Source organism: Cicer arietinum, chromosome 5 (assembly GCF_000331145.2).
Source record: "Cicer arietinum cultivar CDC Frontier isolate Library 1 chromosome 5, Cicar.CDCFrontier_v2.0, whole genome shotgun sequence".
In the NCBI taxonomy this organism is placed as follows: Eukaryota; Viridiplantae; Streptophyta; class Magnoliopsida; order Fabales; family Fabaceae; genus Cicer; species Cicer arietinum.
Genome location: NC_021164.2, coordinates 65517211 through 65532846, shown reverse-complemented (window position 1 = coordinate 65532846; position 15636 = coordinate 65517211). Strand labels below are relative to the sequence as shown.

Below are 15636 nucleotides of genomic sequence, written 5' to 3'. Positions count from 1 at the left end.
TAATGGAATTTCAAATTTTTTCTACAGACAAAAAAAATGACTAATAATCTACTGAAAAAAATCCAATTACTACAAAGGAACTTGGAAAGTACTCTCAATAAACATCATTTGGTATTACGGATTATAATGTACACAGATTACTAGTCCAACGTTTGTTATGCATTAATTAATTAATTAATTGAACCAGTGCTGGTAGCTAAATAGAACTTTTATTATAAATCTAAATGAAGTCATTCTAATTAATTTAATAATGTAGAAGTCAAAGTACAATGGAGATGCGCTCAAGGAAAGAGGAGAGATTGAACCAATTCCAAGCCGTGCAAGGGCAAATTCAAAAAAATTCTGCAGAAATTGCAGGTAACTCAGACAATGCACCCTCAATCTTTGCAGTAAATGAGAATGATCTCTCACTAAAAAGACTTGAGGAGTATCAGAATGGGCTGAAAAGGCTTTACAATGAGAAGGTACCTAAAAGAAATTAATGTTTCTCACGTGATCATTAAGTCATTAAGGGAGGTAGTATTCTTTAAACTTAACATTTTTGTGATTACATTTGAAGAATGAAAGACTCCAGCAAGTGGAGAAATACATCGACAAAATACACAGCTTATCCACAATCTTAGGAAAGGATTCCTCTGTAATCATCCTGCAAGTTCACCCCAGCTTGAATGATTTGTGTGGAATAACAAAAAATATAAGTGATGCTATCCTACATAAACTTAATATCACGGTGGAGTCCCTTTATGAAGAAAAGCAAAATCGGCTGGACAAGGTGAATTAAAACTACAGTTGTTTTCTTTTGGGGATCTATATAAATATGTGAAATTTGAAAATCTTGTCAAAATCTCATGATGCTATTCTAAAATAAATAATGTCTTTAAACTTAAAGTAGTATTTTATCCTTGACTTTTATGCTTTCAAGTTTATACAATTTGGTACTCTTGATATGTTTTGTAGCTTCACCTTTTAGGCGAAGCACTCTCAAATCTATGGAATCTTATGGACACACCTTACAGTGATAGACAATCTTTTTCCCACGTAATCAATCTGTTGTCAGTCTCATCAGTGGAAGTATCAGAGCCAGGAAGTCTTACTCTAGAGATAGTCCAGCAGGTATGTATCTAACTTGAAGATCTACAAAATATAATATCTAAGAAATTTAAAAAGCCTCAACTTTTTACAAGGCTGAAGCTGAAGTAAAAAGACTAGATCAACTAAAAGCAAGCAAGACGAAGGAGCTTTTCCAGAAGAAGCAGGAGGAACTAGAGTTGATATGCAAGATATCTCACGTGGAGATTCCTTCACGGACAGAAATGAACAATATAATTAGCCTCATAAACTCAGGTGAACCAAACTAATGTGTGCAACACATTTCAAAATGCTTATGTATATTCACTTTAAAATTAAACCAGCCTAAAAATTGACTTACATCTATAAAAGGGGAGATTGACCATTCCGACCTCCTCATGAGCATGGATGAACAGATATCAAGAGCAAGAGAAGAGGCTTCCAGCAGGAAGGCTATAATGGAAAAAGTTGAGAAGTGGATGTTAGCACGTGATGAGGAGCGCTGGCTAGAAGAATACAGCATGGTTAGAATTTTCATTTGAATCAATCTTCATAAATAGAAGTTTATCATGAATGCATCTGTGATATGTTTCATAACCCAAGTGTACTTTCAGGATGAGAATCGATACTCGGTAAGTAGAGGAGCCCATAAAAACTTGAGACGAGCTGAACGTGCCCGTATAATGGTCAGTAGAATGCCAGGTATATATGATAAGACAGAAACAATAAAATTTGAACCAACTGGCAGCAATAATACACATGCTCACATTCAGTGGTTGCTATTTTCCAGCTCTGGTAGATTTGCTTATAAAAATGACTAGGAGTTGGGAAGCAGAAAGAAATAAAGTTTTCTTGTATGATCAGGTAAGATATCTAACACTCTACAACATTTTGAATTTACTATTCATTTATATTAGAAAACATGTACTTAAAAAGTGCATATGAAACAATCTAAATAATTCTTAAAAGGGGAAAAGTGAGAAGATTGGAAAAAAATTCACTGAAAATTCAACATGGTAAGAAACACCAAATAAGCAATATATAATATAAAAGAATTCCCATATATAATATATCTAATATTACAAAAATTCACAGAGCAAGCTTATAGTAAAAAACTGATACCACATATAAAAGAAGAGAACTTGAAGATGTCATTCTCTAAATTGCTTGCATTCACAAAAATAGTCATCTCATTCAACATACAATATTCCTTTTACATAATAACAATTAAGGACATTTTGTTGGACATTGGAATGCATTTTCATATTCATACCTCTTCTCAACCACCACATAAACATTTGGGCATTGTATCCATGACAGTGATAAAGAAACTGTGGTTTCTTCATATGAAATGTATTGCAACCTTTGTAAATCATGTTATGTTATTATGTTATATAAACCATTCACATATATAGTTTTTAAGGGAATACAGTAACACAAAGTTACACCTCAGCACTTCACAAGATAACCAAAAATCTTAAGAATTACTAGAAGCAAATCCTACTATATAATTTTATCATTATGTTGAAATCAAATGGTTTGAGAAGTCTTACACTCAGTTTCTTTTCCATGAACCAGTATGTATTTTCTGGATTGACCTTTTATAGTATATGCCATGCTTTATTAAGAAGATAACAGCAAGCCAAAATGACATCTATGCAGGTTCCTCTAATGGAAATACTGGAAGAATATAACACACTAAGGCAAGAAAAGGAGGAGGATAAGAAAAGACAGCAGGTTAGTATTTGATAGACAATAACCGCTTCACAAATCAGTTAATCAGTGTTTAGATTATGTTGTCCACAAAAAGATTCATGCCATATAAATTGTTATACTCCATAATGATAACCTCGTTCTTACTTCATCTTTGTGTTTTGTTTAATGGAATTTCAAATTTTTTCTACAGACAAAAAAAATGACTAATAATCTACTTAAAAAAATCCAATTACTACAAAGGAACTTGGAAAGTACTCTCAATAAACATCATTTGGTATTACGGATTATAATGTACACAGATTACTAGTCCAACGTTTGTTATGCATTAATTAATTAATTAATTGAACCAGTGCTGGTAGCTAAATAGAACTTTTATTATAAATCTAAAGAATGAAGTCATTTTATTAATTCAATAATGTAGAAGTCAAAGTACAATGGAATGAATGATTACCTCAACCCTTCTCACAGAACATATTGTAAAAAGGTGTATCAACAATAAGAAAAAGCAAAAATCAGAAAGGAAGATCAATGAGCAAAATCCAGAAAAGCCACAGAACAAAGTAGAAAAAACACAATAAACGAAACTATGCAAGTCTAAAATAAAACTGAAATCGATCATGCAATTTCCATAATAAAATTTTCCAAGCAAGTCAAATAACATAAACCATAGTATAGGAAACAGAAACTGCTGCTCAGAATTCAAAAACAGCTCATAACAAACATAAGGGAAAGAAGCGAAAGAGTGCTACTTCAATAAACTAGAAAATTAGGGCCTCAAATATAAGCTCCAATAACAATTTATGATGAAGCGCCGCTTCAAAGACCTTGAGACTTCTTCTTGTTGCTAGTTGCCAACTGGGACTCGGGCTACAAGAATAATAACGAATAAGTTTGATGCAAAAGAAATAGGGATATAAATTGATTTCAGCAGATGATCGTTCAATACCTCTTTCTGGACAGCTTCTTCCTTCTCAGATAAAATCAGTTCAATGTGGCATGGAGATGACATGTAGGCTGACCAAAAAAACACCACCAATATATATAAGATTAAGAATGTAACAACAATATACATACATTAAGACATAAATAATATAAGCACAACATACGATTGATTCTTCCGTGAGCACGGTATGTACGACGTCTTTGCTTTTGAGCTTGGTTGACCTGGACATGAGATACGTATAGAGCATCGACATCCAAACCTTTCACCTGGGAGTAAACAATCAAAAGAACAATGTGTATGAAAGTTGGTTTTAAATAACACATAGCAAGTAAACAACATACTGTGCAGGGTTCATCACAAAATAAAAAACAATTACATAAACAATACATACTTCAGCATTACAATCAAGAATGAATTTAGCTGACTTGATAGGCCAGCGTCCTTGCCCATTAGAATGTCTGTTCTTAGCTTGGGCAGTCCTTCCAACACCACGACAAAAGCGTCTGAAAGGAATGGCCTGTTTGTGGGCCAAAACATCTTCCAAATATCTTTTAGCTTTTGTCAATGGCAACTTCCTGATGGCAAACGCTGTTTCCCTAGTGTTCTGCAAACAAAAAATTAAACACAATCTCAATTCTTTGAAAAATCATAGAATAAACAAAACAAGTGAACGAATCTAAATCGAAGTTTCAAAAACAAAAATTAAATGAAAAATAACTCGGTCCAGAGGGTTAGCCAAGTTTCTAAAATGAAAAATAGATACAAAAATATATAATTTCTTTTTTGAGATGAAAATTCACTAGATCAATTATTCTGGTCGATGAGTATTGCATATGAAAATCACATCAAATTCTAAAACCTATAAATCACACGACAAGGTCTACCACTGAGTGATTAACAAAGTGAAAACGTGAGTAACAAAGTGAAAAAAATTAGTACCTTGAAATGCACCCTAAGGTCAGCACCTCTGGCTTTGCAGGCTGCAGTGACATAACACAGACACGAATTAGGTTAAATTAATCTAAAATAAACACTTCAAGCAAACATTTATTAGAGAGAATAAAAAACTATATACTATAAAATTCATATATTGGGATATTTTATGAAATAGAAAGCGAGAGTGGATTTACATTTGGTGGGATTATCGGGTTCTCTGGAGTACTTCACCTGATAAGAGAGGAAACGAATCAGTGAAAACAGATCCAAAATTGAAATTGAGAGTAGAAAGAAGAGCGTTGTTTACTTACCATGACTTCTTCCGCACACACACGATTCAGGGAGGAGACAGTGAGGAAGAAGATTAGGGTTTTAAAATGCGGATAATTTTTTCACCATATAAATGGGTACCTTATTTCTTGCACGAACACTACAGACGATGCTTCTGATTTGGGCTTGTTCGTAGACCCGGCCCATATTAGATTGCTGTCTGGATTTGTTATTGGGCTGTAACAAATTTGAGTTTGAAATCTTCAATCGGGGAAGTCTTTGAGAAGATAAATCTATTATATTATATATAATAGATATATAGATTTCGATTTTTTATATTACCTTTAATAGACATCAGACACTGCTCTGCATAAATAGAATTGATATATAAAGTATCAAGTACAATAAAAATGCGATATAGTTGGAATGGTAAAATTTCTCCTTGCCGCGGGTATCCGCCGCTTAGTTATTATATATATTTACTAGTACTAGAATGTATTGAATAGGAATAGTATATTTATTTTCATTTTATAAAACATTTAATCGTGAATTCCAGTTTTTAGGAAAAATGTTGCGGAGACGGGATTTAAACCCGTGACCTCAATAAAAAAAATCCAAAACTCACGTGTTTTAAAAATTTTGATTATATGTATCGATTTTCTTTTTAAATTTTCCAACACATAAGTTTATTTTTTTTTGGTAGAGTTTAGAGTTTAAATCCTAACGTCAGTCTACCAAAAAAAATATCAAAATTTCTGGTACACATATGTATTTTTGAAAAATTAAAATTTGTAAATAAAAAACTTAAAAAAAGCTTTTTTGTATATCATAAAACTTTTTTTAAATTTTTCGTTACACATGTATTTTTGAAGTTTATGTATCAGATTTTTTAAAAAAAATTTCCAGCACACAATTCAATTTTTTTAAATAAAAAAAACATATATTTTGAAATCTTTTTTTAAAATTTCCAAAAATTTAGTGGGGTAAAAAAAATTATAAATAAATAAAAAGGAATAAAAGAATAGTTTATATAAAATAAGAGGGTAGAAGTATAAGTGTGAGGCACAAAGTATAATTTTCAACTTTTATTTGTTAAATAAATTCATCAATTGGCTCTTTTATTTTTTAAATTGTCCTATTTGAAAGGTTTCCTGAATTGGAAATTTTTCCTGTTTTCTCTGTTTTGTAGGAAACCGTTTCTGAACAATTTGTTAAAATAATATTTGTATTTATATATTTAAGTATTTTATATATTGCATTTATGTGTCTTTTTCATATAATATGTGAAAGTTTGTTTTATATGTTATGGTTGTTGTTATCTCAAAACTTACAATAATTTGAGATAAGTTTTAATGTGTTTACTACTAAATTTGATTGAAAATAAGACAAATATAATTATTTGTTTAGGTTGACTCAGTCTCTAGGAGTTTTGTTGGATGGAGACAAAAAGAAAGAACTCTTCAAATCGAGGAGTGGGAATGAAGATATGGGATTTTTGAGTGACGGAGACGCGTAGTGGGAGATTACTTCACATTATTGCCTCTCTTGTTGACATCTTTAAGTGATTATAGTAGTAGCAAGTCAAAAACTAATATCTCAATATACTTATGATTATTTAAGAGGTTATATTATCTTAATCTTTTAAAATATATCTCTTTTCGAATGCAGTAAAAAACACAAGAAATAATATTTGAATTTAATTTTTTCAAATCTTTTATGAAAATAACAAAGTTATTAAATATCTTTAAAAACATCAATATAAATTATGAAATTATTGTTGAAGATGACGTGATGATAAAAATAAATATTTGAAGATAAGAGAATCACATGGTTATTTGTATTCTATTTCAATGCCAATATGATAGTCATGTCTATTCATTTTGTCACATAGATTTTTTACCTTTTCACTCAAATGATTTAATTACTAACAAATTAATCACTTGATTACAAAAGAAGTTCAAGAACCCTTTTGTCGCCTGACGATTCTCAATCTTCTCACAACAACTTAGTACAATCAAGTTTGTGAGAAGAATAAACTTACACTTCCAACAACTTAGTACGATGAAGTTTGGGAAGTAATACACGTACATAACGACTTTATTACAATCATGTATTTAGGGTATCGACCACTATTGGGCCATATTACACAAAAGGTTTTTAAGGCAGTACAATCAGTTAACTCTAAGTGAGAGGGTCTGGAGTTTAAGTGAATATAGCACAATGATCTTCTTTTAGATTAAGTGTATAATAGTTTAAGTTTGAGTCACTCTATTATTCAAAATGATAGAATCTCTTGTTGGCTTGTGAGTGGTTTTTCTATTGTTCTCACTTTTTGTCTTTCTTCACTCTTTTGAAATTCAAATGATATTGTTGCAATTTCTTCGACGCTTTTTAAAAAGTTGATGATGCAACATACACAAGTGTGAAAAAAATCAGTTGAAATACTTTTTTTCCTGTTGCTTTTCTATAGTCAAAAGTCCTAGCATTGTTGGGTTGTCGTCATATCGAGTAGTCCCATCACGATTGTCTTTCTAAAGACAATATGAAAACATTGTGCCAGACACAATCATTTAGTAGTTATTCTTCATATTCTTAAATGGAGCATTAAATGTTATTTGTCTCAAATATATGTTATGTCAAACTATATATTGTTGTACGACTACACGATCCATAACACAACTTTCATATACACGTAGTTAGGAGATGTGTTACTCTGAAATAGAATATCTGATAATTAGATGTGTCATTCACCTTTGTCGTATTGGATATATTTATATGAAGTGTTATTCAATGTTCGTACATATAAGTTAAAACCGTTCACTTATTAATTTATATTGTTAAATAATGTGATATACTCATTTGCCTATAAAATTGAGCTATTCTTCATCACATCAATATACTCATTTGCCTATAAAATTGAGCTATTTCATAAACTAATTTTGTAGTAAGCTACCGTGTGCACAATTATTATCATAAATTGCAAATGTTGGGTCTTTCAAGTACCTACTATAGTTACATTAACTAATAAATTTGTGTTAGACATCACTAAACTTTCATAGTTAAATTGTCTCAAATCAGTCGATATTTACGTAGAATCAATATGAAAAAATCACATATTCAATTAGTGTGATACATCATAATCACCAAGACAAAAAGTTTACAATTAAACTATTTTATTGATATAGTATATTGGTCGCAAAATTCACAAATTAATTTGACTAATAATTACAATTTTGACATCTATTTACTCAAATTTAAACAACTTTAAACTCAAACAATAATCAAATAACATATAAAGAAAACTATGTTTAACAAACACATTTGCACATTTGATTCCATCAAATTACTTTAAGAGCTTAAATAGATAGGTGTTTGAAGAAAATAAGTATTGCTTAATGTTTTCCATGAGTTTCCGGAGTATGTGTGCTACTAGTATCGCTTTTTCTCGCCCAATTATCCATTGGTTATCACAAGAACTTTTCAACCCACTAAAGTCAAAATACATTTCATTTCTTCTCCCTTGTTCTCAAAGTTTTCCACCGCTTTTCCGTTTCACGCGCCAAGGACAACACTAACACATGGTAAATGAAAATATTTTGATAAAAATAAATAAATATACTCAACTTCCAAACCAAGCAATGCATCTTGAGCATGTGCACAACATATTAATGGGCAATGCAAGTGAGTACAAATCCAATGAACCAACTTGTGCAATGCAATTAACTACTTCAATGCTTTCACCTCATATTTTCATACAATTTTATTCGTTACCAGAAAAATAAAATAAAATGTTTAGTAAAGTGATTATTTCCTTCACTTGGGCATTGTTACTTCTAATTCCGTGCTCAATTTTGATAACAACACTCGACATTCAATCTTATTATCAATCACCGGCGATTGTTGCAACCGTTCCGTGCACCGGTAAAACTCCCCTGAGAGTTTACATGTATGATCTCCCCCGCCGGTTCAATGTCGGCATGCTTAATCGCCGGAATACAACGGAAGCTCCGGTTACTGCAGTTGATTACCCTATGTGGCCCGATAATTCCGGTCTGAAGAAGCAGCATAGTGTGGAGTATTGGATGATGGGTTCGGTTATTGGCGGTGGCGGGAACGGAAGCGAAGTGGTTAGGGTTTTGGATCCGGAGCTTGTAGATGTGTTTTTTGTTCCGTTTTTTTCTTCGCTTAGTTTCAATACACATGGCCATCACATGACGGATCCGGAAACGCAGATTGATCGACAATTGCAGGTACTTGATTTGTTCGAACCTGAGAGTTTATGGATATAAATTGAAAATGTCTCATAGATAATCTAATAAACTCTCACTAATAGTGTGTTTATGCTAATAAATAAATTTAATGATCTGAATCCAATAAGTTAGGATACTTAAAATTATATTAGCTTTTTTGGTCAAGATAGCCCTAGTGACTAGACTCAGGACTCACGCATGGTGGCCGATTCATAAATTTTATTTAATGGGACAATAAAATAGTATATATTTGGAAAAAAGAAAAATATTACTAACATACAAAATACATGATTATAATAACTTTTATAAATTACAATTATTTTCTACGAGATTTCATATTATAAAAATATTCGATGATTTTTTCATATTGCAATGTTGAAGTAAAAAAGTCTGAACTTTAAATGTTGAAGATGACATAATAGTAAGAGGAAGAGAAAAAAAATAGTTAGACGACCTGTTATTGGAGAAGATGAGTCCATAAGAACAAGAATTGAAAATAGTGAAATAGTGTGGTTGGAGAATGGTAGAAATGTGAAAAGATAAAAGTATAATTTTAACTTGTGCGAATCTATTAAGCAGAAAAGAAAACGTGTATGAGTGGTTAAGTGGGGAGTGTGTTAGTGGAGCTAAAACTAGAGGTGTTATGAGAGCTTTAAATAAATGTATTAGTATTATCAAAAGTATTTTTGGTTTTGTTGGAGAATCCAGTTCAAACCTGAGCCACGGCATATCAATGTCCTTGCAGCAACGGAGCTACCATCTGAACTGTACACAGTTTTTATAAATATTAGCTATTAAATAAAATGTTAATTTTTCATTGCAACAATAGCTTTGTATAGAAGATATTTGTGTATCTGTCTATGAGAATGTAAACTGAAAGTTCTGTAATTGAGTATTCGTGGAATTGGGATTACTGATTAAATGAAGTTATTTGTTGAACTTAATCTGTTAGTTGTTAGTGTTAAACATGGTTTGTTTCTGGGTCCAGATTGATTTGATGGAATTATTAAGGCAATCCAAGTATTGGCAAAGGTATGGAGGTAGAGACCATGTATTTCCTCTGACACATCCCAACGCCTTTAGGTTCCTGCGCGATCAACTGAATGAATCTATTCAGGTTGTTGTTGATTTTGGCCGTTCCCCCGAAGGCGTGTCTAATTTGAACAAAGATGTAGTGTCCCCATATGTACATGTTGTGGATTCTTATGAAGATGACGAGCTTCAAGATCCGTTCGAGTCTCGTACCACGCTGCTTTTTTTCAGAGGGAGGACACACCGGAAGGATGTATGTCTTTTCCTTGCTGGGATTTAATTGAAAGAATATTGTGGGCTTCCTTAAAATTACAAACAACTTGACTTTTTGGGCCTGTCTTGTTTGCAGAAAGGCATTATTCGTGCTCAACTCACAAAGATATTAGCTGGTTTTGATGATGTTCACTATGAGCGAAGTGTTGCTACAGGAGAAAACATAAAACTGGTATGAAGTATAGCTATGACTTTATGCATGAAGTTTATAACTTTTACTGTCTTCTACTTATATGAAGCTGGAAAAATTTGTGCTTATTAATCATCGGTTTTAGTTAAAAGGTCATTTTTTGTTGGCTTGCATTCTGATACTGGTATGCTATTTTGTTTTCCTTGAACTAAACAAGCTGTTTTGAAAGCGTGAACACATACTTTATTATGTTGACCTGTTTAAGCATGCACCATTCTGAGGGAGCATATATCTCAAAATTTTATTTCTGATATATTCAGATAGATAGTCTTTGCAGTGGGAAAAGAAAATCATGGCCAATAAATTGTTTTCTCCCTTGTCTCTTTCTTGGTTTAGTTGTCCGTTTTGTTGACAGTAAAAAGAACTGTAACTATAGTAATCCTTCATGCTCTTCTTATGTTATAACAGTCATCTAAAGGGATGCGTTCATCAAAATTCTGTTTGCATCCAGCAGGAGACACGCCTTCCTCTTGCCGTCTTTTTGATGCAATCGTGAGTCATTGTGTTCCTGTTATTGTGAGTGATAAAATTGAGCTCCCATTTGAGAATGAGATTGACTACTCGCAGTTCTCATTGTTCTTTTCTTTCAAAGAAGCATTGGAACCAGGGTACATGATCAATCAGCTTCGCAGTTTTCCAAAGCAGAAATGGATTGAAATGTGGAGGCAGCTTAAAAACATCTCCCATCATTATGAATTCCAGTACCCATCAAAAAGGGAAGATGCTGTTAATATGCTGTGGAGACAGATCAAGCACAAGCTTCCGGGGATCCGACAATCTGCTCATAGAAGCCGGAGGCTTAAAATCCCAGATTGATGGAAAAGATGATGTTTATATCTCCGAGCATGTTTCTGGATATTGTACATTAGTTTTTCAGCTACAGCGGCATCCCTGAAAGGGATAAATATATTGACACGGCCCACGATCACTTCAAATATTAGAGAATACTAAATAGAGACTTTGATAGCATCTTAATATGTGATTTGTTTTGGTCCTTGGCCTCTGGCTTGGAGCATGATGTTCATCTACATTCTCTGTGCCGACGGAGATTCAATTATTTTTTTGTCACTTCATGAAGTGTGGTGGCTGATTCTCCTTTGTGTTGGTTGAATGTGGACACTAGCTAGTTGAGCAAGTGAGAAGATATGCTCAGGATTTATGAAAAAGCCAATTTCTTGTGCATATGAGAATTGAAAAATATGGTAATTTGAGGCTTTTGGGAATTACTGTTAGACACATAGATATGTACTCTGTAGGGAGAGTAGTGAAAAAGGCATAAAAGAAAGAGAGTTCAATATTATACTGTCAATATCTTGTTATAAAACCAATCAGTTTGTACATACTACATATTTCATGTTATTGAAAGAGAATAATAAATTTCTTTGTAATTATTTTGTTTATGGAATTTATTTTCTATATTTAATTACTTAACAAATGTTGTAAAAGCACTTGTTGGCATTTTCTATAGGAGTCATATAACATACAAACACCAAACCCAAGATCTATTAGATGATGCAATTCATTTTTTTGGGCGTAAATTGGTTAACTTAACTGTAACTGAAAATGATTAGGCATTTGTCAGTTTTTTAAGGGCGTTTCAATGATTGGGGCAATGTTAAATGTTTTAGCATTTTTTTATAGAGAAAAATTAAAATTAAAGGAAACACATTTCATTGTAGGTATATATATATATGAAAGAACCACTGATATATGCGTATATCCACAACTTATCAATTGAAAATGTCAAATTTAATTTAATTAACATAATATGACATACATGATAGATATTTGACTCCATTAGTTGTTTAGGTGATAGTTCCATCATAATGCGTATAGAAATAAATACGTTCGAAAGAACATAATCTTTTTTCTTAAATTAATAATTTCAAACTAACATGTATTGTCTCAAATGATTAGTTTGGACAACTGCATACGAAAATACATAAAACGAGATATGTAAAATCAAAATCAATGATCTAATAAATCCGAAGATTCAAACCAAATAAATTAAATTTGTTCAATTATTTTCTCCTTATTTGACATTAAACCAAATCAAACCAATCAAGTCAACATATATTAGTTCGGATATCGATTTTACATAATTCAAAACTGATCACCTGAAATTCAAATCAAACCATTGTATCTTATTTTTCACACTATATTAATATATTTATCTTAAAAAATTATGTTTCATTGATGTATTTTTTTTTACAATTATATATCTTTTTTCTTTGTAGCTTATATATTTATTTTAATCGTATGAAAAATATATAATATTTGAATAAAACTTAATTTCTTTTAAATGTTTTAAAATATCAATTCGATCAAACCAAATCAACCCAACCAATTTTTTTTTTTATCAATTTAGCTTGGTTCGAATTTCACAAATAAAGATTATCAAAATCAAACCATACTAAGTATTTATTATTAATTCAAATTTATTTTCTCTCAAAAAATCGAACCGAAATATTTTGTGAAAACAATTTATAATATGCAATTCCTATGTTTAAGTTGACTAACTGTAGAATTAAAAACAATAAAATTTCCTAATACGGTAAGAAAAAAACTATTACAAATTTTATTTACATTGAATAAAAAATAAATTATGACAAAATAAATTTTCCCCTCTACCCCCATTCCTTGTATGTTTCTTATTTTCCTCACAACAGTTATTTTATCTCATTTTTATATTTAATATTTTATCAATTTATCTCAAGAAAATACTAGAAAGTGCTGTATAGCACATCCTAACTTGTAAGGAATCTAATATAGAAATAGTATCTTAAAACATATGTATTTAATTTATAAAAAAATTAAAAATGATTATTTTCAGTATAAAATTTATATTCTCTATTTTTCAATATTATCTTTAAGACATTTGTTAGCCAATTCTTTTTGTATTATACATACGAACAAAAGTTCCAAGTCAAAGAGTAATTAAGACATCTTTTATTTTGTATTAATAAATTCAATTAATTATTAGCCTGTATTTAAACATAATTAAATAAGTAAATTAATTTTGGTATTTAATTTAAGAAAATATTTTTAACATAAAAAATATTAATTCATTAAATTAAAAAGAGTATATAGATTGAGAACAATCTACAATTTCATTAAAATTAAAAATATTGAATCTTCGAATAAATTCATAACACTCATACTAATAATATAAAAATAACAATATTTATAAATTTGACAAAATTAAAGTGATTGAAATATTCATATTTTCAAATATACAACATTGATAATGTTAAAGTCATTGATTAAATATGCATATACTGAATTATAATAAAATTGTAAATATGAATACTACAACTAGGAATGAGAATAGGCTAGACCGTCCGTCAGGGGCATATGGTTTGACCTACTTATGGTCTGGCTGACCTATTTAATAAAAAAAATCAGGCTTAGACTGTTTTTAAAGCCTATTTATTTAAATAGGTCAGACTCAAGCTTATAAAAAAATCTATTAGTTCTGACAGACCGGTCTATATATATATTTTATTATTTATTAATATTATTTTTTATTATTATACTAATAATATTATTTTCTATTTTAACTTCTATCAATTATGCAATTAATCATTAAGCATTTCATATTCAGTAGCAGTTCCAGCAGTAGCAATTCCATATTTGGTAGTCGTTTCATATTTGGTAGCCATTCAATCAGTCAATGATTCGGTAGTCATTCCATATTTGTTTGAGAGGTAATAATGGGTGCATTTGTTTCGGAAAAAAATCTATTATTTGAAATCAAAAATTATGTTTTAGGGTTTAAAGGATGTTTGTTTAAGATTTTTTTTAAATTATTTTGTTAGAATATTTTAAATGATTTAATGTGAATAAGACTTTTAAATAAGCTTCCATACCAGACCAGACTTTTAAAAATGTCAGGTCAGACCGAGAAAATAAATCGTATGCCAGACTCAAGCATTTCAAAATCTGGTCTGACCTAGACTATTCCTACCCCTAACCACAACAAAAAGAAAAAATCAAACATCACACTCACATTCAGTTGACAAAAACATAAAAACATAAGAAAAATTTGATTTATTTAAAAAACAAATTTATAATATAAAAAATTTAATATAGATGAGATTCCAGACCAAAAAATAGTCTAAATAACGAAAAGTGGATTATAAATAACAAGTAGACCTAATTTTATGTTAAACAATTTAGAAAAGTGTTAATATATAATAATTTTAATATTAAAATTTAGAATTTAATTAAAATTTTATTAGCAAATGTTTTCAAAAATAATAATTATGAAATAATTTAGTGTAATTCCGTATCATTATCATTATCAAGATCTAAGTTTTATGTTTTAAAAGTAAAAAGTACGTATAGTAAGTTTTTTCAAGATCTAATTCCTTGTAATTTTTTAAACAACTGAATGTTTCAATCTCCACGATGCAGGAATCCTATACGCATCTATAATAAATTATTTATTTTACTATATCTATAATAATCTTCTATATATAAAAATTGAATTTAACCATACAATTTAAAAATAAACACTATGGCAATATTCATTTCATGCGAAGTGATTTAAATTACTGCAATTGCCTGTAATAAACAATAATAAATTAACAACAATATTTTGAATTATATATATTCTCACACAAATTTTAATACATAATTTTATTAAAATGGAGATATACTTTTATATGTTAATGAAGTGCTGTTTAATAATAAAAAGTTTAATATTTTAATCTTGAAAAATGAAATTATAAATGATAATATTTTGAAAAAGACAAATAAAACTTCCATCAAAATTAATGTTGGAAGCACTAAATATACCCCAACAACAAAAGAAAACTAAAACACCCCACTAAAAATCCCTATATAAAAGGGTCAATTGTAAAATAATAATATAATAATATTATTATTATTTTCTCTTCACTCAATTATAAATATATATATATATATATATATATATGTATATATATATATATATA

At 30.0% G+C, this 15636-nt stretch overlaps 3 protein-coding genes across 3 annotated transcripts; 2 read left to right on the top strand and 1 right to left on the bottom strand.

The window, feature by feature from the left end:
- Window positions 1-269: 269 nt before the first annotated feature.
- Window positions 270-3243, top strand: LOC101510393 (65-kDa microtubule-associated protein 8-like). The gene is made up of 8 exons (XM_004502244.4): window positions 270-464; window positions 560-772; window positions 958-1113; window positions 1185-1344; window positions 1441-1592; window positions 1683-1770; window positions 1859-1932; window positions 2731-3243. Exons 1-8 carry the CDS (start codon window positions 270-272, stop codon window positions 2815-2817), a joined length of 1125 nt encoding a protein of 374 aa, XP_004502301.1. The 3' UTR covers window positions 2818-3243.
- Window positions 3244-3384: 141 nt separating this feature from the next.
- LOC101510721 (large ribosomal subunit protein uL22z-like) lies at window positions 3385-5113 on the bottom strand. Its single transcript, XM_004502245.4, has 7 exons — window positions 4975-5113; window positions 4858-4894; window positions 4667-4707; window positions 4119-4331; window positions 3891-3993; window positions 3731-3798; window positions 3385-3651 (listed from the first exon to the last, which is right to left on the bottom strand). Exons 1-7 carry the CDS (start codon window positions 4975-4977, stop codon window positions 3601-3603), a joined length of 516 nt encoding a protein of 171 aa, XP_004502302.1. The 5' UTR covers window positions 4978-5113; the 3' UTR covers window positions 3385-3600.
- A 3332-nt stretch (window positions 5114-8445) lies between these two features.
- Window positions 8446-12077, top strand: LOC101510064 (probable arabinosyltransferase ARAD1). Its single transcript, XM_004502243.4, has 4 exons — window positions 8446-9183; window positions 10172-10468; window positions 10565-10660; window positions 11087-12077. Exons 1-4 carry the CDS (start codon window positions 8722-8724, stop codon window positions 11492-11494), a joined length of 1263 nt encoding a protein of 420 aa, XP_004502300.1. The 5' UTR covers window positions 8446-8721; the 3' UTR covers window positions 11495-12077.
- The last annotated feature ends 3559 nt before the right edge of the window (window positions 12078-15636 follow it).